The sequence below is a fragment of the Macrobrachium rosenbergii genome, chromosome 53 (genome assembly GCF_040412425.1).
Source record: "Macrobrachium rosenbergii isolate ZJJX-2024 chromosome 53, ASM4041242v1, whole genome shotgun sequence".
In the NCBI taxonomy this organism is placed as follows: Eukaryota; Metazoa; Arthropoda; class Malacostraca; order Decapoda; family Palaemonidae; genus Macrobrachium; species Macrobrachium rosenbergii.
Genome location: NC_089793.1, coordinates 8,266,362 through 8,292,673, shown reverse-complemented (window position 1 = coordinate 8,292,673; position 26,312 = coordinate 8,266,362). Strand labels below are relative to the sequence as shown.

General features: G+C 35.1%; 1 protein-coding gene across 3 annotated transcripts in view; it reads right to left on the bottom strand.

Annotated features, from left to right (window-relative positions):
• Positions 1-218: 218 nt before the first annotated feature.
• Positions 219-26,312, bottom strand: part of LOC136834258 (gamma-aminobutyric acid receptor subunit alpha-6-like) — a 462,469-nt gene continuing 436,375 nt past the window's right edge. Inside the window, exons 3-9 of one of the 3 annotated variants that reach the window (XM_067096604.1) lie at positions 18,571-18,800; positions 17,816-17,898; positions 16,654-16,788; positions 15,574-15,588; positions 13,666-13,818; positions 8,998-9,215; positions 219-4,490 (exon numbers count right to left, since the gene is read on the bottom strand). In XM_067096604.1, coding sequence (XP_066952705.1) covers positions 3,648-4,490; positions 8,998-9,215; positions 13,666-13,818; positions 15,574-15,588; positions 16,654-16,788; positions 17,816-17,898; positions 18,571-18,800 — 1,677 coding nt within the window. In that variant the 3' untranslated portion in view covers positions 219-3,647. Of the gene's footprint in view, positions 4,491-8,687; positions 8,912-8,997; positions 9,216-13,665; positions 13,819-15,573; positions 15,589-16,653; positions 16,789-17,815; positions 17,899-18,570; positions 18,801-26,312 lie in introns of all 3 variants that reach the window. The other 2 variants (XM_067096603.1, XM_067096605.1) reach the window with 2 other exon arrangements.

Sequence of the window (26,312 nt, the reverse complement as noted above, 5' to 3'; positions counted from 1 at the left end):
TGTATGAATATGTATGCATACAGTAAACAGAATAGAAAATTAAAATTTATGAATATCCATCTACAAACAAACGAACCTAGTCGTGAAGAGTTCAAGTATCAAAAGACCTAACATATGACTTTGTATCTGTCTACAACAGAAATTGTTTTGACATCGAAGACAGTAAAAAAAATAATAATAATAATAATAAGAAATGGGGTTGAAAGAAAACACAAAAAATACTTTGATAAATTTAATAAGAGATTCGGTAGCAAATAAAACAATGCTCTTACATATCAAAATAATAAAGGAAGAGGAGTATAGGGTGAAAACTTAAACCAAAAGATAATGATGAGAGGAAAAAAATAATGAAACGGACGTAGGAAACAAAAAAAAAAAAAAAAAGAAAAAATCGGGTGAAAATGGAAATGAATGAGGAAACAGATTGGAGTACGTATGTCTTTGTTGTTATTTTATTTTTTTTTTAAATCATCACGAGTTTTTTAAAATTGAGTTTTTCGAATCACTTTCTGTACGAGTGTTCACAAGATGAGACATTTTTTCATATACGTATATGTAGTAGGCTCTCTGATGGAAAATTTTAAAAGTTACAGAATTTATCGAAATTTTCACTACCCCCTGCCCCGAAGTAGAGGGGCATATCCTTAACCTGCCCCCCTCCTTATCAATTCGGGAATTAAAGAAAATATATAAAAGTGAGCAAAGTTAAAATTCACACAAAATTATACACAGAAACACCAGGAAATTAAAAGATTCGCCATCTTATAGTCATGAAGTGATTGTAAGTGATTTGTAACTATCTTGAGCATTCACTTATTCTTTTACGATATATATCTTAAAATGGGCATTAATTACGTGCCTACTTGCTTGATTCAGTTCACGAGAGTCCTGTATCTCATTCATTCCTGCTCAGTAAAAAAAAAAATATATGGGCAATGCGTAATGACAGTAAATTATTAATGTCCTTTCCACAGAATATTACACTCCGCTCAATCACCGTATTTATCAAAAGTTCTTATGTCTTGTTTTGTTTTTATTGGAAATATATATATATATTTATCAAATATCTTATAGGTTGTGTCTGCTAGCATCACACACAAAATGACACAACCGTCAGCCTTGAGAAGGCAGGATTAAAAAAAAAAGGATCAACATACCAAAGGCAGATAAAAGGAAGAGGGAAAACAAACAGAGAGAGAGAGAGAGAGAGAGAGAGAGAGAGAGAGAGAGAGAGAGAGAGAGAGAGAGAGAGAGAGTCCTAACCTACGCAGCGTTGAACACAGGAACGATGAACCATGTACCGAGGGGCTCAGTCTCGGCACAGTGTTCGAGATTGAGTGTTGGTCAGGTTCGGACATATTCTAGACATTTTTTTTCTTTTATTTGCTAGAAAATAATGAGTGAAATAAAGAATGACAAGAGAAAAACGAAAAAAAGAAGATATCCCTCTTGCGCCATGTTAGATCTGCGCACTGAGAATGAGTCAATATGATAACAAGTTACCTACGTGATATCTACAGATGATATTATTTCACTATGACTTGGGAGATGGATTTGCTGTAGTGACACGTTCGAAACATCGGGATCATTTTCGTCTTCCTTTCGTTTTATTTCTAATTTCTTCAGCTCCAATGAAATCTATTCTTTCGTTCATTCCTTTGGCTTCATCTTATTTTATCTCTGCTTTCTGTAACTCCAATTCACCTTTTATTTTTATCCTTTTTTGTGGATGGTCCAGACTCGTTTCGGATACTTTTGGGCGAAACGATTCGGACGCTTCGAACGGCGACGCAATTTCGTCTGCATGCTGTGTTCTTTTGGAATGAGACAGTGATCGTCGAGTGTTTTATAATCATCATTATTATTTTTTGTTCCGGATGACACAGTAGTGTTATTTGGATACTGATAATGAAAAAAAAAAGTACATTTTTTATTTTGTTAGTGCTGAGGAGTTGAATGCATGTGAGAAAGGCAGCGTTTAGTTTCTCCAGATTAACAAGGTCTGCTGTAACATTATTATAACTCTTCCTATGTACACATATTTATAGACTAGTGTTCTCTTATTTACAGTTATTTATACTATGTTCAATCCCCAAGTATCGTCGGCTCCTTACCAAAAAAAAAAGATTTGGCTGCTATCGTTATCAAGAGATCTTTGTGTAAGACGTGGTTATGGTCAAAGCATTTACATATATATTTATAATCTATTTATAAGATTTACATGTCTTAATAGTTATGAACCTTGGTACAAAATTAGCCTACAGAAAGCGTTACAATATAGTATTTTTTTTCTGCATTCATTATAAAAAAGTATTAATATACGGAACCTGTAGGTCGTGTTGCTGCTAAGGTAAATTACTTGGAAATCATCACGAGATAAGGAGTAAAAACAAAGTAATACATTGAGGCTTCTGAAATAAAATGACTGCTAAGAAGTTAACTACAAACGGAAAGTAATAATAATAATAATAATAATAATAATAATAATAATAATAATAATAATAATAATAATAATAATAATATTAATAAAATTTCAAGAGTTCAAAATTGCCATAATTTTGTTTCTAGAATTAATTTTTTTTCGGTGTTAAAAATAAGAGAGAGAGAGAGAGAGAGAGAGAGAGAGAGAGAGAGAGAGAGAGAGAGAGAGAGAGAGAGAGGGGAAAAATATCTGTATTTTATGAACCACACTGAATTTGTATCAAAACCAAACCATCAATTAATCTAGAGTAAATTGAAAGAGAAACCTAAGAAAGAATTAAAGAAACAAATCCTGCATTAATAAATAGTACTTAACTTTTTTTGGAAAAAAAGACAAAATAGGTCTGTATCAAAATAAAAAAAAACACAAAAATAAAAAAAAATCATCGAAGCCTCAGTCACGAAGAATCATTAACTTGTGCTTTCGTCACTTATAACTTAAAAACACCCCTAGTTAATTTCGATCATCAATGTCGTTTCCGCCTCAGATAAAATGACACGCAAATTTCACTAATAAAAGAGAGAAAAAAAAAAGAGAAATCAAAATTAAAGGTGAGTATACTCAGGTCTTCTTGATTTATTGTCGTGAACAAAGGGCCAACTCCAGTTCGCCTTTGTCTAGAATGTCCCTACACCCCACAAACATTGTGTTTAGCAAACATTTCACAGATGACACCCAAGGTAAGGCGTGGTTTGTTTTGAAAAAGAACTCAAACATCATTAGGACGACACACTCGAATATATTCTATGGATGTCCTTTTCTGTAATCAACTCGCATCTAAAAGAAGATCCATTCCGAATCCCAGTGTATTTGAGTTTTCGTATCCAAATTTTGGGCTGAAGTTTTCCCCCAGAGCTTATTTACATCCAAGTATTCCGTCATGTTATAAAAGACTGTTTTTATGCTTAAGATACACGAGTTTGTCCAGAAGACGAAAGAAGGTGGCAGGGGGGGGCCATTTACGAAACAAGGACGCCCCCCCCCCCCGTGTCCCCCTCCCACCCGTCCATCATCAATCACTATCATCTTCTACCTGATACCTCCCTTCGCCTCCTCCTTCGTTCCTTCTTTCTTTCTTTTGTCACATGAACTACCGACCGTCCACTGAGTTCGGTCTAGGGAAGCGACGCGGCCGCGGGCCCACCGTAAAAAATATAAACCATCTTTAAACCACTATGAGTCCGTCGCTGGGGACTTTGCTCTCGTGAGGGAACTCGTCGGTGATGTAGTAGTTGAACATGACCCAGTAGATGGTGAAGAGGATGAAGAAGGCCGTGGGGAAGATCCTGCGGGCGTAGAGGTCGATGATGGAGAAGCGCTCGAGGACGTCCTCCTCGGAGAGGACGGTGTTGCTCGGCGTCATCTCCGACATGATCTTCCTCTTGCGGGTGAGCATCTGCCAGACGGTGAAGGGCGGGGGCGGCGGCGGAGGCTGCTCGTCATCCGGCTGGATGTCGACCTTGATCACCGTGGAGTCACTCTCACTGTCCTGGGAGCGCTCCCTTTTCATCTTGTCTTTTTTATTGAACTTAAACAAACTGCCCCGACTGGTCATGCTGCCGCTGTCGCTGGCGGCGATCCAGGCGTCCCTCTTCCCCTGCAGGGGGTCCACCTCCCCACTCACCACTGTCCTGTCCAGCCCGTCGTCCTCCACCTCCTCCCCGCCACTGTCCACGCCACTCCCTCCCCCTCCCCCTCCGCCCCTCTCCTTGTCCCTGGAAGGGGTCACGATCCTCTCCCGCAGCCCCTCCCGCTCGCCGGCGTCCTGAACAGCCTCCAGGCTCTCAGGCACTACACTTAAAGGCAACTTCAGCGCTTCCTTCAGGGAAGCTTGCGCGTCCACCGGAGTGTCCTTGCCGGACGCCTCCGCCTCCTCTAAGGCTTCCTCAACCATGGGCACGACGGACAGTCCGACCTTCAGCGTGTTCCGTAGGGAGGACCCGATGTCCACGCCCCCGTCTTCCTTGACCGTCGTCGTCACCTGCATCGTGGCGTCCTTCTCCGCCGCCTGCAGGAGTAAGAGGAGTTTTAAGGGCACGGATGACACGAGATGAGTCATGGGCAAAACAAGAAGAATAAACTGAATGTAATGATATAACCCACATTCCTGGGTGTCACAAGTGAATGTCAAAATGGGCATGAAAGTTAACATTACTACAGAAACAAAATGGGCATAAAAGTTTACATTAATACAGAGCACATGTAACAGCAAAAAAGGACAAAAGTATTTTGATTTCATTCATTAAATTAAAATACAAATTCTATGAAAACAACCACTGCCCAAGCATGCTCTTACACAATATTTTTACTTTATTACCACACGAATAATTTATAATTTGAGCCAACACAATGAATTGGAGAAATTTAAGAACTGGTTGCGTTCGCACATAGATCTATATTTCATCAAACCATATTGCAGGAGTATCCAGGTGATATGATGTAGGGAAGGAAGATAATTAGAAAATTAACAAAAATTTAAGGTGAGGCTCATCAGAATCCTGTACAAACTGTGATGATAAGTATATGTGATGTTACTACGAAACTTTTTGGCCATCTTGAATGAGGGTGTGGGTCAAACTGTGATACTTGTCATTTTAATAAATTCAGTTTTATTCTTCGCCTCACATTTAGGCATATCTAAGTGTGTGTGTGTGTGTGTGTGTGTGTGTGTGTGTGTGTGTGTGTGTGTGTGTGTGTGTGTGTGTGTGTCCAAAACATGTAAAAGCTAATTTTCTCTAAGAGGTTTTTCATTCTTGTAAATATTTGTTATTTTTTCATTTACACAAGATGTATACCGTAGCTTGTTTTTTTATAGAAATATTTATTTACTTCTCAAGCAAGAGGAGATGAATGTCGATGGGAAAACACACACACACGCACGCACGCAATCCATCTCCAGCTCTCTCCAGCGCCCTGAGCAAGAAAGATTCCACCTGTCAGCACTTGAGGGGAGGCGAGGTTTAAATGGTGTCTCTGGGAGCGTTATTTCTAACTTGGTGACAAGAAAACTCTTCCGGTGTTACTCTCCTAGTTTTTATTTCCCTTCTTTATTTACCGTTTTATTCTTTGGATGCTGAATACTTGCCTCCGCTCTTTTTGAATCGAGGTCTCTTTTATTTTATATTGGTTCATATGTTAAGATCTCTTTCATTCTTTAACGCTAAATGAAAAATCAACAGGGTAAAGATGAAATCTGTTAAAGATGGTTTTATGAGTGCAAGAAAGTCAGACAAAATTTTGTCCTGTCGGAACTGCTGACTTTTAACAGAGGTCCTCTAAAATCAAACATACATATATATATATATATATATATATATATATATATATATATATATATATATATATATATATATATATATATATATGTATATATATGTATATATATATATACATATATATATATATATATATGTATATATTTTATCTGAAATCATACATGTATGTACAAGATATATATATATATATATATATATATATGTATATATATATATATATATATATATATATATATATATATATATATATATATATATATATATGTAGTTGTTATATATGTTGTATTACAGTATTGTATAAATACTAAATCAGACTTATATATAAATATATACTAAAAATAAACTGCAAGAGTTACTATATATATGGGTTGGTATAAAATCAACTTTGGAAAATTTCGGAAAATTGCATTTACTCCCAAAAACAAACTCGTCTTACATTTTATACTTTTCTTTGAGAGCAAAACAGTGTTGCTTCTAATACTAAAAACAGAATATATTACCTCTTAAATTTCATTCTTGAAACAAATTGAGTTTTGACTGCAGACTTTAACCTTTCACAAAATGGGTTTTGAAAATCAATTTTGGAAAATTTAGACAAATTGTGAGTTCTTGTGCCTCCCAAAACAAAAGTCGTTTTACATTTTCTTACTGATCCGAAAGTCAAAATGAATTCTAATTTTCTTGTATTTGACTCTTGAAAAGAAGAGAATATTTTATTTCTTAAAATTTCATTCTTGACCTCAAAGGGACGACTTAGTTTTGTAAATGTCAAACTTTAACCTCAGGCATTAACCCCTTTTGAGTGATCTTGTGCCTTGAACCATTGACTTTAGACAAATTTGACTTCAGTTTGTGTAACCTCGATTCTCCATAAAAGCTTTGAAAGTCGAATCTTATTAAAAACTGATCCGAAAGTCGTGAATGAATTCCGAATGTATCTCAAACTTTTAAAAATAAGAACAGTAAGAATAATAAGAATGGCGACCTCGTCATTATTCTTGACCTCGACGGTGAATCTTAATTTTTGTAATTTAACCACAAAGATGTATAAGACTTTATACATTTAGCACTGTGGAGGAAACATTTGGAATTTTCGGAGGGGGGAGGGGAGGGGAGGGGTGTTGAGTTGATAAGGAAGAGACGCTCATTCTCCAATATACACCATACGCATATATATATATATATATATATATATATATATATATATATATATATATTATATATATATATATATATATATATATATATATATATATATATCTTTATATATATATATATATATATAGAACATATATTTCATACATCCCACTTGCTGGCTGTCTTAAAGAGAAATAAAGGCACTGGTTATGTAGTGACAGATAAATAACACTGACTGTCTTGCAAGTAACGTCTGAAAAATACTGGACAAATATGAAGAATTTTGTGACTAATTTCTGAAATGAATGACATGCAAGCCCCACTTGTTCATGCTGATACACTTATACATTTTAAAGAAATTCAATCAAAAAGAATGAAATACACATACCATTTAGGAACGAGTCAGGATATGAATGAAATAATGATGAATTTACACTTCAAAATTTTTTTCCCACAATTCTAATTCTACTACACAAAATACACTATCAACGTCTAATCTAATTACACTAAACGACACTCCGACTATGTTATTCTAACAATGCAATAGAGAAGAAGCACATCAATGACCAAAATTCATAATTCATATATTATTTTAATTTTTCTTCTTTTTTTTGTCTACTGTAGTTCCATCGACTTCTACGCACTACTCAAAGTAACTCTTCTCAAAACAGTACGACAAATTATCTAAAACTACCTCATCAAATGCTTGTTTGTAAACAACAACATCAACAACAACAACAACAACAATAACAACTCTCACTATTTTCAACATCTAAAAGTGTACACATGCTACTCTTTTTTTATTTTTTTATTTATGGTTTAACCTCCGCTGCAAGAAGATGGATGGATTAGATTTGATTTAGCTCGAAGCATTTTTCTGTCTGAGAAATAAAAGAGGAAAAGGAAGAAGAGGAAGAGAAATAAAAGAAGGAAACAAATGAGGAAGAGAAATAAAATGAGGGAAAACAAATGAGGAGGAGAGGGGAGGGGGAGGACAAATGAGGAAATGAGGAGGACCAGCATAGACCAGAAGGAGGAGGACAAAATGAAGATGAGATAAAATGAGGAAAGATGAGGAATACAATGAGGATAGGACCAGTACGAAGGAGGAGGACAAAATGACGATTAAATGAGGAAAAATGAGGAATACAATGAGGATAGGACCAGCACGAAGGAGGAGAACAAAATGAAGATTAGATAAAATGAGGAAAGATGAGGAATACAAAAGGTGGAGGGGACAATGAGTAGGAGAATTAAAAAAGAGGAGGAATAAAAGTAGAAATAAGGAGAAAAAAGGATGAGAGGATTGAAAAGAAGTACGTCAGGACGAAGGAAAAAAAAAAGATAATGATGAATGAGGAAAGGAAGATCATAAAGGACCACAGCAAAAGGAAAAAGTATATATTAAAAAAATATAAAAAGAGGAAGAACAAAAGAAACAGCAAAATACATCAAAATTACCACGGCACAACAAACAAACAAACACAAATACCAACGACTACAGTAACACACACACATAGAGAGAGAGAGAGAGAGAGAGAGAGAGAGAGAGAGAGAGAGAGAGAGAGAGAGAGAGAGAAGAGAATAAGAATAATCTAAAGCTACTGGAACATCTCGAGTCTGACATCATCATCCCAGAGAGGTTTACTGACAGATAAGAAGAAGAATAAAAAAAAAAAGGCGTGCAACGGTAGTAGCATCATCAAGATCAACATCATCAACATCAACATCATCATCATCATCATCATCATCATCATTATCAAATCCTCTCTATAGAATCTGGGCACACACACCATTATCCGCTCGGTTATCTGGTGTTTCAGGTCTTCCAGTTTCTTGCGCCGTTTGTTGGCCGCTCTCTCGACGAAGTTGATGCACGCGAACTCCAGGACAGCAGCGAACACGAAGGCAAAGCACAGAATGACGAAGTAGTCGAGGGCAGTCGCGTAGGAGACCGCCGGCCAAGCCGACCGCCCGCCGAAGCCCAAGGTGGTCATGGACAGCACAGTAGTCACACCTGGGCGTTACGAAAGAAAACGGCACACCATGAGGACGCGACTCACTGTAAAGGGAAAACTAGAGTAACTCAAAGGGGAGACCCACCCTCTCCTCCAACGACTTCTTGGCGTCCTCCAGCTTCTTCCGGCGGCGGTTCGCCAGGCGCTCGAGGAAGTTAATCATGGCAAACTCGACGATGGCGCCGAAGACGAAGGTAAAGCACAGGATCACGAAGTAGTCTAAGGACGTCGGGTAGGAGGTCTTGGGCATCTGCTTCCGACCGCCGAAACCGAGGTTGGTGAGAGAAAGCACGGTGGTTCCACCTGATTTCAAAGAATCACGATCGTGAGGGCAAACGACACTGTAGTCAAGCTGTTTAAAAAGGGCACAGCGGAATAAAAATCAACTTCTGACTCCATTACTCAAGCAAGCTTGTAAACAATCTGACACTGTCTCTTGCAGAATTATGCGTCTACGACAACATGGAAAAGTCAACTGGAAGGGGCAAGACTACTTTATAAATACAGTCAGGCATTGCTACTGATTGAACTTAAGAGAGTCTCTACTGTTTCTCGATATACATCTCAACATTACTTCTAAAGACTGTCTAAAATGACAGGTAATGCAAAACAAACATGCAACATTAACCAAACTGAATGTCCAGATAAAAGTAGATGATACTGAAACACCTATTAAAATAAATAAAACACACACCTACATTCACGAGGTTCATCTCTAAATGAAGTTCAAACAGAATTATTACGGGTAACAAACTTTAATCTACAGTACATAAAGGTCAACAGACAGAAAAGTGTTAATTAAATGCCTGTAAAGAAGATGAATTAATATAGACACCCTTATGCGGGAATAATCAGATAATTGGGCTGAGGTACAGTTCATGTTATTACAACACTTAATACTTAGAAATTAAAAGTCAATCTTCCATGTTTGCCTAACATCACAGACGGTTCTCTGAGGTACCTACATGAACAGGTCCTTTAAATTACATTTTTAAGGAAGAATTTAGTCTCGATTCATAAGGCTACTTTTCCTATTACAGGAAGAAACGAAAAGCACGAAATATAATAGACAAAAAAATTGTAAGAGAAGTGACAGAAATGAATGCACAGGGGAAAAAGGCAAAATAAAAAGCAAAATAAAACTTATCCATTACATGAAGACAAGAAAGATAATTTCCCATCACAGGAAAAGAAATAAAAATGTTTCCTCTCCGCGAGGAAAGATGGAACGCGCAAACTAAGCTAAAGGTTGGACGAAATCAAAACAAACAACGGAAAAATAAATCAAAAGGAAACAAAGTAAAAAAATTAAAATCTGATAAAACCTCAGACCTGTCTTTACTCGCTTCGCACAAAGAGTAAAATGCATAAATAAAAGGTTTAGAAATATCAGAGAAATTTATTATCGAATACTTTTTTAAATGAAAAAAAAAAAGGAATAAAAAACTAAACTGAAATTGAAACATGTAAATCAATACAGGATATAAGTCATTAAAAGACATTATAAAATTGAAGAAGGACTGAGTGAAATTATGTGGAAGAAAATAGAGTAAGTTAAAGCGATGTTCCTATGCTTTAGTGAGTATTATTGAAAATAATTACTGAAAAAATACAATGAAGAAAAATAATGGAAAATGGATAAAAAAAAACCCTGTAGATTACACATGATATAATGTTAACTAAACAAAGTGATTCTCCATTATATGTGAATATCATCGCGAAAGTGAATCATGATGTAAATTTTACACACAAATACATAAATAATTATATGGAAAACAAATCTGGAGGAAATAAACAAAAGAAAAACATTAAAAAGACGGAAATGAAGAAAGACAGGAATCAGATATGAAGATATGAAAACCAAATCGGTTTGAGCCTCTTAATTATGATCTATCAGGGTATTCAAAATGAATGTTTTTGCAACAGCTGTTTTCATCGCCTACAATAATGTTCTAAAAAACTGAAAGTTTTGATCTCGTAAAGCTTGTACTTAAAAAACCGAACCATTACAAAGATTTACTAATATAACAATGAAAATAAACTATTTCTCCCATGTAAATACTTTTATATAACAGTTGTTTTTCTGAGCGCATTTTTAATTAAATTTTCCTTAATTAGTGTCACTATGTCTTTAAAAGTCAATGTAACTGTTTCTGAAGGAGAAAAAAATAAACAACATACACACAACATATCTTACGACTAGATGAAGAGAGGAAGAAATAAAATAATATATATTTATTATAAAAGAATTTTTCTCAAAATACTTTGCACATTCAAAATTCAACTACATTTCGAAAATTTCTATTGAATCTACATTTTCTATTTCATTTTCAACAATGGCTGGAGGGCAAATCTTTATTGCACGAGAAATGCATTTATTTCTGTACCAGTTTCAGTTAATAATATATTACCTACGTAAAGTTCTGTCGTCTACCATGGCAAGTCAATTTGATACATGGGAAGGAGAGAGAGAGAGAGAGAGAGAGAGAGAGAGAGAGAGAGAGAGAGAGAGAGAGAGAGAGAGAGAGAGAGACATACTAACCGGCCATATAAAGTAATTCTCTACATGCTTTGATAACATACAGTACACGAAGGCAAAATTCATTTTTCATTTTCGGTTCTGATACAGTATTGACAAAATCCAGGTCAAAGAAGTAGACAGTGATACAGATAACACTGAGGAGATAGCAGATAACAAATACTAAATACTGTACAATGTGTAACAGCAGGTGAATGGTAACAGATAACAAAACGGGTAATAGGTTTGCTTTGGCTAATTAACTCCGGCATGCTGTGACAATTATTTCTTTGGAAAAATTGCTATTTTTAAGACCTGTTTTTATTTCGAACATTCAGCTAAAGACGCACTTTATAAGAACACGAGCTGAAAAAAAAATGAATAAAAGCTTGCTGTAAAAGTTACGAACAAAAACTCACATCAAATCGATACAAATACGTGCTAAAAATAAAGGAAAAAAATTTGCAGTACAAACAATAAACCGAACTTCCATTGCAAGGAATGAATAACAACATAAATTACAATTACTGAATAAAAAGTGTCAATAGAATTAAACAGCAATTCGCACATACCAACACAGGTAGGTCACGTGTCCTTTTAATCTTTAAAATATCATGTATCTGGTTACCATGAACAATGAAGACCCGACTTCGTCAGTACAAGGTGTCAAATTTCGATGAATAATAAGAAAGTGATCCACGGAAAACTCGAAAATCAGTTCAAGCGGATACGAAGTAAAAGCCGTTTATAAAAAGGTTTTAACGCATCTTTTCCTAAGATCGGATGTGACCAGAATCTCTGATGAAGATAATCCTGATTTACTCAAGTTAATGTTGGATGTGTTTGATTTTTCACACTGCAATGTTTCAAGTCGGAGAATAACAGACGCAGAGTGAATTACACGTAACAAAGAACAATATTAATTTTCAAATATATACTGCATAAATAATATATTTATATGAATATTAATATTGTTCTTTATATATATATATATATATATATATATATATATATATATATATATATATATATATATATATATATATAAATATGTGAAATACAGTATGAATCCATATCGGCTCAGCCTAACTTTCTTAAGACACCTTCAAGGGTACTTTGATACAAGTTGGATAAATTTACATCATGTATGCAAAGGTGACAGTGCAAACGGACGTACTAAAAACCATTCGAACCTGAGAGGGAGAGGAACCTCAACCTCATTTGTGAACCGAGGGCGGGATCTTGTTTATCCCATACATCTGGGCTCATGCCTTTAGCAATAATAACTACGTTCCTTACAATCTATACATTTTATATATTTATTTTGAAATAAATGGGTCGGATTTTGACATTCCTAGGCTGAATTTCAAGTTCTTGCAATATAATTCTTTTATATAGCGGGATTCATTTATACATCTTTCCAAAAGGTTCCAATGACCAGCTTTTTATCAACTGTCCAACTGACAGCCTCATGATTTTCAATAGCATGGACGAAATTCGTACTGTTATCCTGTGCATATCATAAATATTTTTATGCAGATCTGTTCTCTCTTCCAATGATTTTTCAGTTGGTCAGCGTAAAAATTTCCGCGACTTACACTGGGTATGAAATACGCATTTCTCAATAATTCTACGAAAGCTTTTTATCATCAATATTTTCATCGCATATTTGCTTTTAAATGCTACTTTAACCTGAAGTTCTTACGGAGATGGTGAATATCTAAATTATTACTACACGGCAGTTCGTGCAAGTCTCTTGTGTTATCATTCTTTCAGCTGCTAACAATTTCCAACTGTTTGTATTGTAATCTTAGCGTCTATACTGCAAACTTCTACAACCTATAGTTATTTTTAAAGGAGTTTCAACTAACTAAGGATTTATACCACGCGTTTCTTATTTCCCTGTTGTACACTACTTTGCATATTATAACACTGCGTGTGCTTGTAATTCAAGGTATATACAGTAGATATACACAAGGTAAAGACCTCTCTTTACCCGGGATATGCATAGTTACATAGATACTATTGTATATGTATATGTATGTATACAATATATATATATAATGTATATATATATATATATATATATATATATATATATATATATATATATATATATATAAATATATATATATACATATACATATACATACATACACACAAAAAGATAGACAGACAGACAAACAGATAAGTAATGTTATATAATATGCAACAAATCCTTCGCGACATCCTTACCTAAGCAAACTCTCCCGGGGACGTCCTTCTTCGTGATCCAGAAGGCGACCCAGGAACAGCACACGATGAGAATGCAAGGAACGTAGACTTGGAGGAGAAAGAAGCCCGTCAACCTCTTCAGGTGAAACTTGACGATCAGCGTCGATATGCTCTCTGGGAGGAAGGCGAGACGGAAATGCTTTGAGTAAATCACACCTTATTATTTTGTGAAATATTTCGACATTCTCGCTTCCTTGCTCAGGCAGGGAAGTGAGCTTTTGAATTCCCATACCAAATTACTTTGGATATGTTGATTTGCTTCGTTTCTCTGCTCAGAAAGGAAAGTATTGGATGGGAAATTGGTTGCTGGTGTGTGGAATGGGTGGTACTCGCAGATGGGGCGGTACAGACCGGTAAAAGTGATGAGAAGTTGCAGAAACTGAATCTTCATACTGTTGGTTAATTTCTTCAGCAACGAACATCTTGTATTAGCAAGCAAAGTTATGTCAAAATAAGGGAACATCTTGTCTTTCATTTTCTTTAAGTAAATGGTTATCTACTTGTTTATCTTTCCGATAAGGAAAAGTTCACTATTTTATAACTGATTAAATCATTTACCGAGATAAACCTTCCTAGAAAGGAAAGCTAGAGAGAGAGAGAGAGAGAGAGAGAGAGAGAGAGAGAGAGAGAGAGAGAGAGAGAGAGAGAGAGAGAGAGAGTCAATAATTCTAACCATGAATCACCCAAGTTCATGACGAAATCGACATGCAATAACCTATTTTGAGAAATTCCTTTCTGAGCGTTCGTCTTTGCTCAAAACGTTATAGTTAATTAACCACACTGATATTGTAAAACACAAAATATAATTTTTTAAATTGTCAACGATTTTGAGGAACTTCAAACTAATCTAATCTGCCAAATTATCATTTAAAATATATTGAGAACATTTTTTTTAAACTGCCAACGACTTTGAGGAACTTCAAGCCAATCTAATCTGCCAAATTACCATTTAAAATATATGAAGAAAAAAAATCATGTTGTTCCATTTTTTCTTCCTGTTTTCATACGGCAAAACAGCCTTTGCCCAAGGAGCTGGGCACCAGGAGAGTAAATTACATTGGTTGGGTATCAAGGTGACAGAACTGTCTCAGAACTCTAGAAAACAACGGAGAATTTCTAAATGGCGATGGAGTGGAAAAATGGCCGAAACAATAGAATATGCCATTTGCAGCTTACATGCAAAATCTGTGGTTTGCGTTCTTTGTAATTTTCATGAAAGAATGAACATTTTAGAGCTTAAAATAATATAAGGCAGCTATCTGTCAGCTCTTTAATAATGAATCGACGGAATATAAGGTTTAGATTAGATGTTTCACGCTTATACTCGACTAATGAAGAGAGAGAGAGAGAGAGAGAGAGAGAGAGAGAGAGAGAGAGAGAGAGAGAGAGAGAGAGAGAGAGAGAATTTTATGTTCTCTAATTTGGGATCTATTATGCCAATGGTCAGTCGTCTGGTAAAATCCGTAATGAACATGAACATATCCAGATAACTTATCTTCCGAAGTCCAAATATGTTTAAGAACATTTTTGGGAACTATATAATATATATATATATATATATATATATATATATATATATATATATATATATATATATACCTGTAGGATCTATTATGTATATATATATATATATATATATATATATATATATATATATATATATATATATATATATATATATATATATATATATAGCCAGATCCTACAGGCATCTTGACTGGATGGATATGCAAGTAACTAACGAAGCCTACATTTTTCAACACGGGCACAAATAAGGTATCCTGTGGAATAACCTAAAAAACATGATCTGATTTACATGGATAGAATATTTTTGTTTAGAGATGTTAACTGAGTTAAAGACATACTTACCAGGTTGTCTATTCTCTGTATTGCATGAAAATGAATGAAAAGCAGACATTAACTGGAGTTAAAGAATTTTAGTTAAATTTCAATCAATTCAGCTCCGAAATTAGCGTTGGGTCAAAACATTGGAAAGATAAAGTTATAAATATTTTCAGATGATAATTTTCCACTTTAAAATAGATAAGCGGATCAGACCGAGAATACTTTAAAAAAATTCATTGAATTTTTCCTTCACTTTTTACATAAATAACATTGTAAAGTTTAGCTATATATATTTGTATATATATATATATATATATATATATATATATATATATATATATATATATATATATATATATATATATATATATAACTAGCGATTACTTGACTAGTTTTACAACTGCATTATATTATCTTTCACAAGAAAATAGCACAATACAGCACACTGATTATAAATCATTATACTTTTATAATGAGCTTATTAACGGATTGCTGATCATAAATCTGATTATCAATGTCAACTGCAGCTATTTACAGTTTTGACCGAACTCAGCAATTGGAAACTTGACAATAAATATGGTATTGGTTTAATTATGTTCATTATTTGGTATGTTGAAATTCCAAATCCAAGATTTGACAATGAATAGCAGTTAGTTATATTCACCAATTGTTTAGGAGAAAATCAGGAAAACGCTTTGATAAAACTAACTCTGTTAAGTTAGATTTCATTATCTTTTCATATCAGGCCTGCCTATGATAATGACGATTCATTAAGTCAATTAAAGTGTCTATGTAATTTATCACTCCAAAATTTGTAATTATTTCACTAACATTTTCGCCATTCCTTTTATGGATATCCTTATTCACTGGTACATAGTCAAGAGGGATGAGATATTCCATATTTATATAAATAACCTAATTAGTATATAGTAAATAAGGAAAAATCCATGGAGTCGATTTTCACGGCGTCTAACGTTGAAAAAAAAATAAAAATCCTAAATGACGGTCGAAAGAAAATCGACACAGCTTACATCCTTTATTTTTTTAACCGTCAATCATGCAATTCTTGGCTCAAGCCAAGGATAATCGACACTCCTTACTTACCCTTTCTTCTGACGACTACGATGTCGTCACCGTGTTTGATGTCGAATAACTCGTACTGGGCGATGCTGACGTCGGCGTCCACGGTTACCAGCGCCGGTGCCCATTTGTAGAGGATGTCGTCGGAGTTGTACCCGTCTGTGGGCATAGGAAAGCGAAGGTCAAGAGGACTGAACGAGAATAAAGAACAAGATTCCTATCTGTGAGGAATAAGAGAGCGACGTATACATATACTGTATGCATGTAGGTATGCATTGGTATGCACTTCTTCAATAATTCTCATTTACTGATGCATGATTGTAAATATTTCTGACGTCGGTAAAACTGAAATGTTTTTGTTTCGTCTATGTATGTATGTATATAAGTATGTATGTATTGTTATACACTTCAATAATTTTCATTTACTGATGCATAATTATAAATATTTCCGATGTCAGTAAAACTAATTTTTTTTTTTTTTTTCTTCTATGCGTGATGCATGCACGTTTGCATTGTTATGTACTTTTTCAATAATTCTCATTTGCTGGTACATAATTGTAATATTCCTGATGCCACTAAAACTTCAATGTTTTTGTTTCGTCTATGTATGCTTATATGTATATGTATGTATGTACGTATGCATGCATTATTACACACTTCTTCGATAATTGTCATTTACTGAGGCATAATTGTAAATATTTCTGATGTCAGTAAAACTGAAATGTTTTTGTTTCGTTTATGTATGTATGTATGTATGTATGTATGTATGTATGCACTGTTATACACTTCCTCAATAATCCTCATTTGCTGGTACAAAACTGTAATATTTATGATGTCAGTAAAACTAATATTTTTTCGTCTATGTATGTATGTATGTATGTATGTATGTATGTATGTATGTATGTATGTATGTATGTATGCATTTTTATATACTTTTTCAATAATTCTCACTTGCTGGTACATAACTGTAATATTTCTCATGTCACTAACGTTTCAATATTTTTGTTTTGTCTATGTATATGTATGCATGTATGTATGTATGTATTATGTATGTATGTATGCACTGTTATACACTTCTTCAATAATTCTCATTTACTGGTATATAATTGTAAATATTTATGACGTCAGTAAAACTGTAATTTTTTTTCGTCATAGTCACCACAAAATTAATACAGGAATAACTTACATGACGCCAGGGTGAGCGGACATATTTGCGTGTCTAGAGGGAATTTTCTGAGATGCATCTTGCAGCTGGCACGAACTGTCAACCTGAAAATGCAGGAGAATTAGTAAGTCAAATAAGATGACTGTTAACTGTCCAGTCCTTAATGTTTTGAGATAAAGACTGTCCATAAACATATTTAATAGCAAAGTACTGGTTTTCTGCTTCAAGCAAGGTGTTAGACAAGACTATACTTTTAAGGATACTGTTGGCTACGTTGAAGAAAATAATAAAACTGATACCATAATTCAAATGAAATAATTTTGATGAATGAGATAAACAAGGGCGTAACTTATCTGTTGCGTTGATGTGATTATTCTCCGTATTTTACCGAGGTCAAAAAAATACTCTTCTCATTGCTTCTTCTTCTAGGAAAGAATTATTGTAACCACTGATTTTTATTTATTTACACAAAACTCCTTTCATTACGAACTTGGTAACTGGATTCTTGAATCACAAGCAAACTGGAATGACAATGTCCTTATGGCCACACAAGATTACTGGAACTGTCACGAACAAATGAGCAATTGTTGCAACAGAACAGTTCTAATGAAGAATCAGGGGCCATCGGTTAGAGCTTGATATTTTCCCGCTAAAATTTTGTTTTCCCGCCAAATTTCAAATCTTGTTTCCCGCCAGATTTCAAATTTTATTTTACCGCCAGAATTTCCCGCCAAATTTTAAAAATCCGTTTTCCCGCCCCCGCTGCCTTGACGTACCTCAAACTCCAGGTGATCTGTCCATCATGCTGAAGACGAATGAAAGTGTTTGGGGCGGTGATTTTGTGAGCGTAGGAGTTTTTGCCGTTGATGAAGAAGGTGTCAGGCTTCCAGAGCTTGGCCGCGAACATCCAGTTCATGGAGAACTCCGACTTGCCCAGGTCGGTCTTGTTGAAGCGGAGGCGCGTGTCGAACCACACTTGGCGCAGGTACAGTTGCATGGAGTAGGACTGTACGCGTGGAACAGCGGAGGGAAACAAAGCCAAAGAAATAAAAGTTAGCCATTTTGGAAAAGATCTCACACATCTTGCATCATCTTTTCATGCGTATTTCACCTTTTATCGTATTATACCAGATATAAAGGTTATTAGGAAAACAACACAGATACCTGGTAAAGCAAACGAAAAAAAGGTATTTGAGAATAGTTAATTCTGTCATTAATTTTACGAGGAACATAGTCGAAATATTTATCTTCAGTTTTTACATCTGCATACTCTACAGTCATAAAACGTGACAAAAATAGCAAGAGCAATAAATTCTCTAGCATTTACACCATAAAGATTGACTTCTGAGAGCAAAACACCGGAGGCTGCAATACTATATATAAAAAAAATGTTATAAAGTTAACCATATACATGAATCTCATCAACACAAGTTTACATATGTTTTTCCAGTCAGCAAAGGAATCAGAAAAGGCAAGGAGTATTAAACTTTTATTTTTATCACGGCATTCACTGTCAAAGCTACCATTTTATAGATTCTAATCAAAATAATGTTTTTTTTCAGATGCAGAGATTCTGAAACGCTGTAATAAAAAGAAAAGGCTTCAAGCATCTAAAGCTAATTTCGGTAAATGTTGTCGCAAAGCCTCGCAACAGCAAATAGGCCTAGATAGACCTTGGAAAAAAAGGTCAATTGCGTTCACTGAAGGTATTAGATTGCAAAGCCCAGCCAGTCATATATACAATAACTGATGAATTTCAAAATAAACATAATCTCAGTTAAAAAAAACTTAATGTTTTCCCATGAGAAAGAAATCCAGAGCTAAGAGACAAGACTTAAATGAGCAAAACTATACAAAGTCATTTTGGAAGAGCCTGATGTGGAGGACAATGATAAAAGGAATATTTAACAGCAGGGTTTATCAGGGTAATGAAATGATTATGCGTTGCCCGTTTTGAAAACTGACAACTGTTCATATTGCAATATTTATGGTTAATACTTCACCAGTCGGCGATTTCTCAAACGACCAGAATGCTGACACTGAAAATGTCCTTCTCACTATGTCTTAAAGTTTTAACAACAAAGACAAAATCCCTGTAGAATATGAATCCACGCGTTTAATAACGACTTAAATGTACCTTCAATTCTCTGTCAGCTCTTTCAAGTGCTACCCAAGACAAAATTAATAAACGATATACATCGAACCTTCTTAAAAAGATAAAGAATGCGCCTGAACACTACAAAACGTGTTTTGAGGGAAAAGTACTTAATTCCTTTCATAGCCTTTTAAGTGACAGCCTGCAGAGAAGTGTGCTTGATAGCGTTTTAATAAGCCTAGAAATTTTCCTTCTTGTGTTTAACAAGGAGGTCTCGAAAAATTGTCTTTAATGTCTAAAAGAATGTTTTTAATCGGCGAAATAGTGGAAGTTTCTTCAAGAATAACAGTTTCACTGCACTGCGTGTTATTCATCCCAGTCAAAAGATACCTTCCAAGTAAGTATTGATATCTCCCAGTGAGATTAAGTTCGGATGACGGAATGTTCGAATGACGTTATTGATAAATTGAGGTTAAGGTCATAGTAGAAAAATCTCTTACTAGGATATCACTACTAATAAGGAAAGGGGCAGACGGGAGTGTCATCGACTGCAACCGTGATTAGATTAAGCCGGAACTAAGGTATGGTATTAAAGCGAATGATAAAGACTGTGTGGACTCATGGATTCAGCTCAACCAACCAAGGCAGTCGGGTTGCTTGTTTGGTTGGTTTAAATTAAGCCGGCCTTATGCCAGCAGAGGCACTTTGCCAAAGACAGCCTATATTGTTTAGTAAATGTGCTAATGAGAATGAGAGGTTTGGTGTGGACTTATGGGCTCCGATCAACTATCCAAGACAGCTGGAGGTTGGTTTAGATTAAGCAGGCACATTGTCAATACGAGAGCTTGCCAAAGGGGGTCAATAACTGTGGTAAGGCGTTAAAGGGAATGGAAAGCTTGGTATGGGCCTGTGGGCTCAGCCCAACGGACCGAGACAAAATAGTTCAATAAAATAACAGCGCAGTGATCGGAGAAAATTCCGAAAACTTGCATAAAGCGAGGAGTGAATCCCGACATACGTTGCTCGGTTACAGGCCTTATGCCAGACACCATGACTTTCCTTAGAGATGTTAAATCAACCAAATAAGTGTCTCGTGACCGCCCATAAAACCATGAAAGAAAACGTTAGGTGATCGCGAGCAGGTTTTGCTTAATTTTCATAATAAGTAAGCAGACGAGACGGGCAGCCTAATACTTGTAAACAGATCAGGACTGGAGGAAAAGAAAAAGCTACGAAGCTCAGGAAAGACAGAGAAGACAAGGAACCCAAAGATCTTGATTCTGAGCAGAATAAAGGACAGTCAGGAGACTGTTACACTGCCCACCCAAGAAGAGGCGGGGAAGGACCTCTGCAACAGGTAAACAAAAAAAGGGTCTGCAGGAAATAACTCGAAGGGAATAAGAATGAAAGTGAAGGGCTTCATCACAGAGTAAGGATATTATCTTAGTGCACCATCGGCTAAGAGACGAAAGACAAAGCTACTGTAGTAAACAAGGTTAATCAGGCAGACAGGCAGGGGGAATTTCGTTCCGAGTATCGCTTATCAAACAATCCCTTGGTGAAGTAAAGATATTTGTCGAGCATTCAAATGAGATGCTTATATGCAAGGATGACTGGTAGGCTACGAAAAATGGTTAAAAGCTGCGTTATTATTCATTGTCTGTGCGTCGTGTAGCTTTGTGAAGATATGAAAATAGAAAATCAATAAAACAAAAATATACACAAGTAAAATTTGTGCGTTCTTGTACCAACCGCCAACATTATGCTATCTGAGATATTTCTTCCTGCTGGAGAAATTACGATTTATTCAAGACTGTTTATGCAGACAATACGATGTTAACCGACTATTATTCTCAGATAACATCACATTAAAATAAACGAAAACGTCCAGGCAAAGCACAAAAGGAAAATGAAAACGAACACAAGGGACAACGAATTATTTAAAGCAAACTAAGGTTTCCAAAAGCAAAAGATCAGACAAACAAAAGAATAGATAAACATTATTTGAAACGAGGACAAACATTATTTGAACGTTAGCAACCTTTACACTTTTCTGCCAGCGACTGATTTAAGAAAAAGTGAGAGTTTAACTTTATGTATGTACAGCATATGACGTCCTGTTTTATGGGGAGGGATAAGGGAGGGGGGAAGGGGGAATAATTTCATGAACGTATCGTAGGTAGGTAATGTCGCATTCTATATCTACCTGGTGTGTGTTGTTAGTAGAATTAAAAAGGGGGATGTAGCTTGGAAGGCATGAGAAGCTGCATCTCTCTAAGCATCATTTTTTTTTTCTAAAGGGATTTTTGAGACTGATTACCCTACCTCCTTTATTATGCGATGGGTGAGGGGGGGGGAGGAAGAAAATTACATGAGAATATTAATAAACTCAATCGGCTGGATATAATCTATTGTTAAGAGAGAAAAAAAGGGGTGTTGTCAGAGTGTTTTCTCAGATTAAGGTATAAAAGTAGTTACGTGTCAAATTTTCGTCACAGTTTATTAAGAGATTCGAACAGGTGGGAGAAGCTGCAGGGAATAATTGTTTAAAGATGGCGTTCGACCTATTGGTTCTTATTTAGAGATGGAAATCAAAGCAAAATTGAAGAACTGTGTTGAATATCTCTCTCTCTCTCTCTCTCTCTCTCTCTCTCTCTCTCTCTCTCTCTCTCAAAATGCCACACCTTTCAATCAATCCTAAAATGTATTTAGAAGCACAATCTTACACACACATACATGCCGAAATACATTCACACACACACACACACATATATATTTATATATATCCTACCCTATTCCTTTTTCCGCCCCGCAGTCGACTGACTTCCTCGTGCCCAATTCACTGCTTAAGCCAAGAGAGAAACATTGGATTATATACCAGAGTGCCTTAAATCGCTAAGCCTCGCTCGCAAATCGAACCCGGGAGCCCATGCTGGTGAAGTGACCGAAAACGTGAATTTTCTTTCCAACCCACATTAACTATTTTCCAACAAGACAACACTTTTAACTTACGTGGAAACCATGTCAGCAAGTACCATTGCATAAAATATTATAGGATATTCTAGAAGCACAAGGCTGGTTTCAGCTACAACAACAAAAACAGCAACAACAACATGATATACGAAGGAGAATGCTAGTACTAGAAAAAAAAGAGCAAAAATATTGGAAGAAATATAAAGATATATAAACATATAAAACGGGGAATAAGTATTAGTGGAGGATAAATAATAGGAATTTAATCGGGGAGACGATAGCATAAAAGAGACGGCAAATTTAAGCAAATTGACGATAATAAATGCAGTAACTGCTAACCTAATAAAAGAGAAATGCAAGAGAGAGAGAGAGAGAGAGAAAGAGAGAGAGAGAGAGAGAGAGAGAGAGAGAGAGAGTAAAGGGGATGGCGAGAGTACGTGGAAAATAAAGGAGAAAGTACGGCATGATAAAAACGGGAAAATGGGTGGAGGAAAGGGCGGACAGTTAAAATAGATGGTACGTGTTTTACTTTATCCTAGTCGTTCCGCATCAGGCTTTAGAAGGCATAAGTACCAGGGATTCTCTCTCTCTCTCTCAATGTATATCATGAAGTTCATAGAGACGTGAAAACATATCCCCTCCCTCTCTCTCTTTCTACCGCCCCCTCTCTCTCTCTCTCTTTCTAACCCCATCTCTCTCTCTTTCTAACCCCTCTCTCTCTCTCTTTCTATTCCCCCTTCTTTCTCTCTCTCTCTCTCTCTCTCTCCCTCTCTCCCTCTCTCTCTCTCGATGTATATCATGAAGATCATAGAGACGTGAAATCATATCCTCTCTCTCTCTCTCTCTCTCTCTCTCTCTCTCTCTCATCCGTAGTTGAATGGTAAAGTGCTTCGTTCACGTTTGCTAGATGCGCGGTTCGCGCCTGCCCAGTCAAATCCTCAGTCCACCTTGCTGTAAATGGAATATACCCGGCTTTGCCTGGGGTCAAAGAAAAGGATGTAGGGCTAGCAACCTCATCCTAAACACTTGCTGAGAACCCGGAAGACTACATCTTTTATGCGTCATCCCCTTCAAAAGCAAAAAGGCATATGTGGAAAAATATAATTATATATATATATATATGTATATATATATATACATACACACACATACATACACACACACACATTATATATATATATATATATATATATATATATATATATATATATATATATATATATATATATATATATATATCGCAATTTCTCTAATAGTGGCTCCAGTAAAATCCAAATAAGTCACTGACAAGTTTAAAGGTTACTAAAGGCATTCCCCAAAAAAAAAAAAAGTTGAACTAGATGGATATAAACAAAGAGAACTAATAATGTGAAACTATTATTACAGTTTACACATTTTGTATATAAGCTGCCAACAAGATTACGACAATTATCCGTAAATATTAAACAAATTCCAAAGTAATAGATATAATATACTATTATGTAATGAAGTAAGTTATTACATGTTAAAGTTGGCGTCAATCCTCCTGCACTTTATATATATATATATATATATATATATATATATATATATATATATATATATATATATATATATATATACATACACATACATATGTACTATATATATATACATATATATTATATATATGTATATATATATACATGTATATATATATATATATATATATATATATATAATTTGTTTGTTATCTGTCGTTATCACATCTATCTTCTAAGAAGTTGTCGGGCCTTTGCAAAATAAGGTGATTATTTCTGCTTACGAGGAAGCCTGAATTGAACTGGAGTTTTAAACGTAAAAATATATAAATTGTTTTATAAATAGTTCTCTTGAATGTAATTACTGACTTACACGTAAAAGAGAATTAAACTATAGTTTTAAAGAGCTAGAAGATTAATTTCATTTAAGCGTAATTCTGGATGAAATTTTCCATTTTAAAAAGCGCTGATAATTACCTGATTACCTTCTCTTAAATAACATCCACGGGCAACGTATTATTTTGAACGAATAAAATATTATCCTCGCTCATCAACAATAATGAATTACAGATGGGATTTTTAAGAAAAAACGTATTATCCCTTTCATAACTAAGACGTCTTTTTTTTAGCCTTAGAAACGGATTACTAATCATTATTCTTCATGTGTAATCCAGAAGTAACTGGTTGGTACAAAAAAAAAAAAAAATCTGACCAGCAAAAAAAAAAAGAAAAAGAAAAAATGTATATCCGATGATTTTCTCTTTTTAATTAAAAAGAGTACCAGACAAAAAATCTTTCACTTACTTCAACGAGAGTTTTTTTTAGATTAATTTGTGGAAATATCTTTTCCTTTAGTCTAGTAATATTTTGTTCGTAGTGTTTGGCATCTTTTAATTTTCTGAAAGGTCGTCGTCACGGGACTACAGATTTGTAATAATTATGCTTACCTTTGCACAAGATTTGCAGTCAGTATTGACCACTTGGATCCAAATTTGCATTGAATATCGGATAACCAGCGTTAAATTTACAGTTAATAAATGCGCACTTGTTGCACAATTCGTCAGGATCGGAATGGGGACCTCTCTTATGAGATATTAATCTTCCAGTAAAAATTATCCTCACTGTCATCTTAATACAAGTTTTTTTTTTCTACCAACTCTTGCAGAGACAACAAACTTCATGAGCTCCAGAAAAGAATTTTTCAATCTCTCTTTCATTCTCTTCTTCTCCCTACCTTTTCCTATTCTTTTTTTCAATTTCTCTTTCATTCACTTCCTATCCATATGAATTTTTTAATCTCTCTTTCGTTCTTTTCTTCTCCCTATCTTTTCCTACCTTTTTTTTATTCCTCTTTCATTCACTTCCTCTTCCAATGAATTTTTCAATCTCTCTGTCATTCTTTTCTTCTCCCTATCTTTTCCTATATTTTTTTTTACAATTTCTCTTTAATTCTCTCCCTCTCCCTATCTTTTCCTGCCTTTTTTTCAATCTCCCTTTCATTCTCCTCCTCTCCCAATCTTTTCTTGCCTTTTTTTCAATCTCTCTTTCATTCTCTTCCTCTCCCAATCTCTTCCCGTATTTTTTTCAATCTCTCTTTCATTCTCCTCCTCTCCCAATCTTTTCCTGCCTTTTTTTCAATCTCTCTTTCATCCTCCTCCTCTCCTAATCTTTTCCTGTCTTTTTTTCAATCTCTCTTTCATTCTCCTCCTCTCCCAATCTTTTCCTGTCTTTTTTTCAATCTCTCTTTCATTCTCCTCCTCTCCCAATCTTTTCCTGTCTTTTTTTCAATCTCTCTTTCATTCTCCTCCTCTCCCAATCTTTTCCTGCCTTTTTTTCAATCTCTCTTTCATTCTCTTCCTCTCCCAATCTTTTCCCGTATTTTTTCCTCTCCTGCCCAGTTCGCATATTCATTTATTTCACCGGTGGACTGAATTTTTTTTTTTTCGAATAT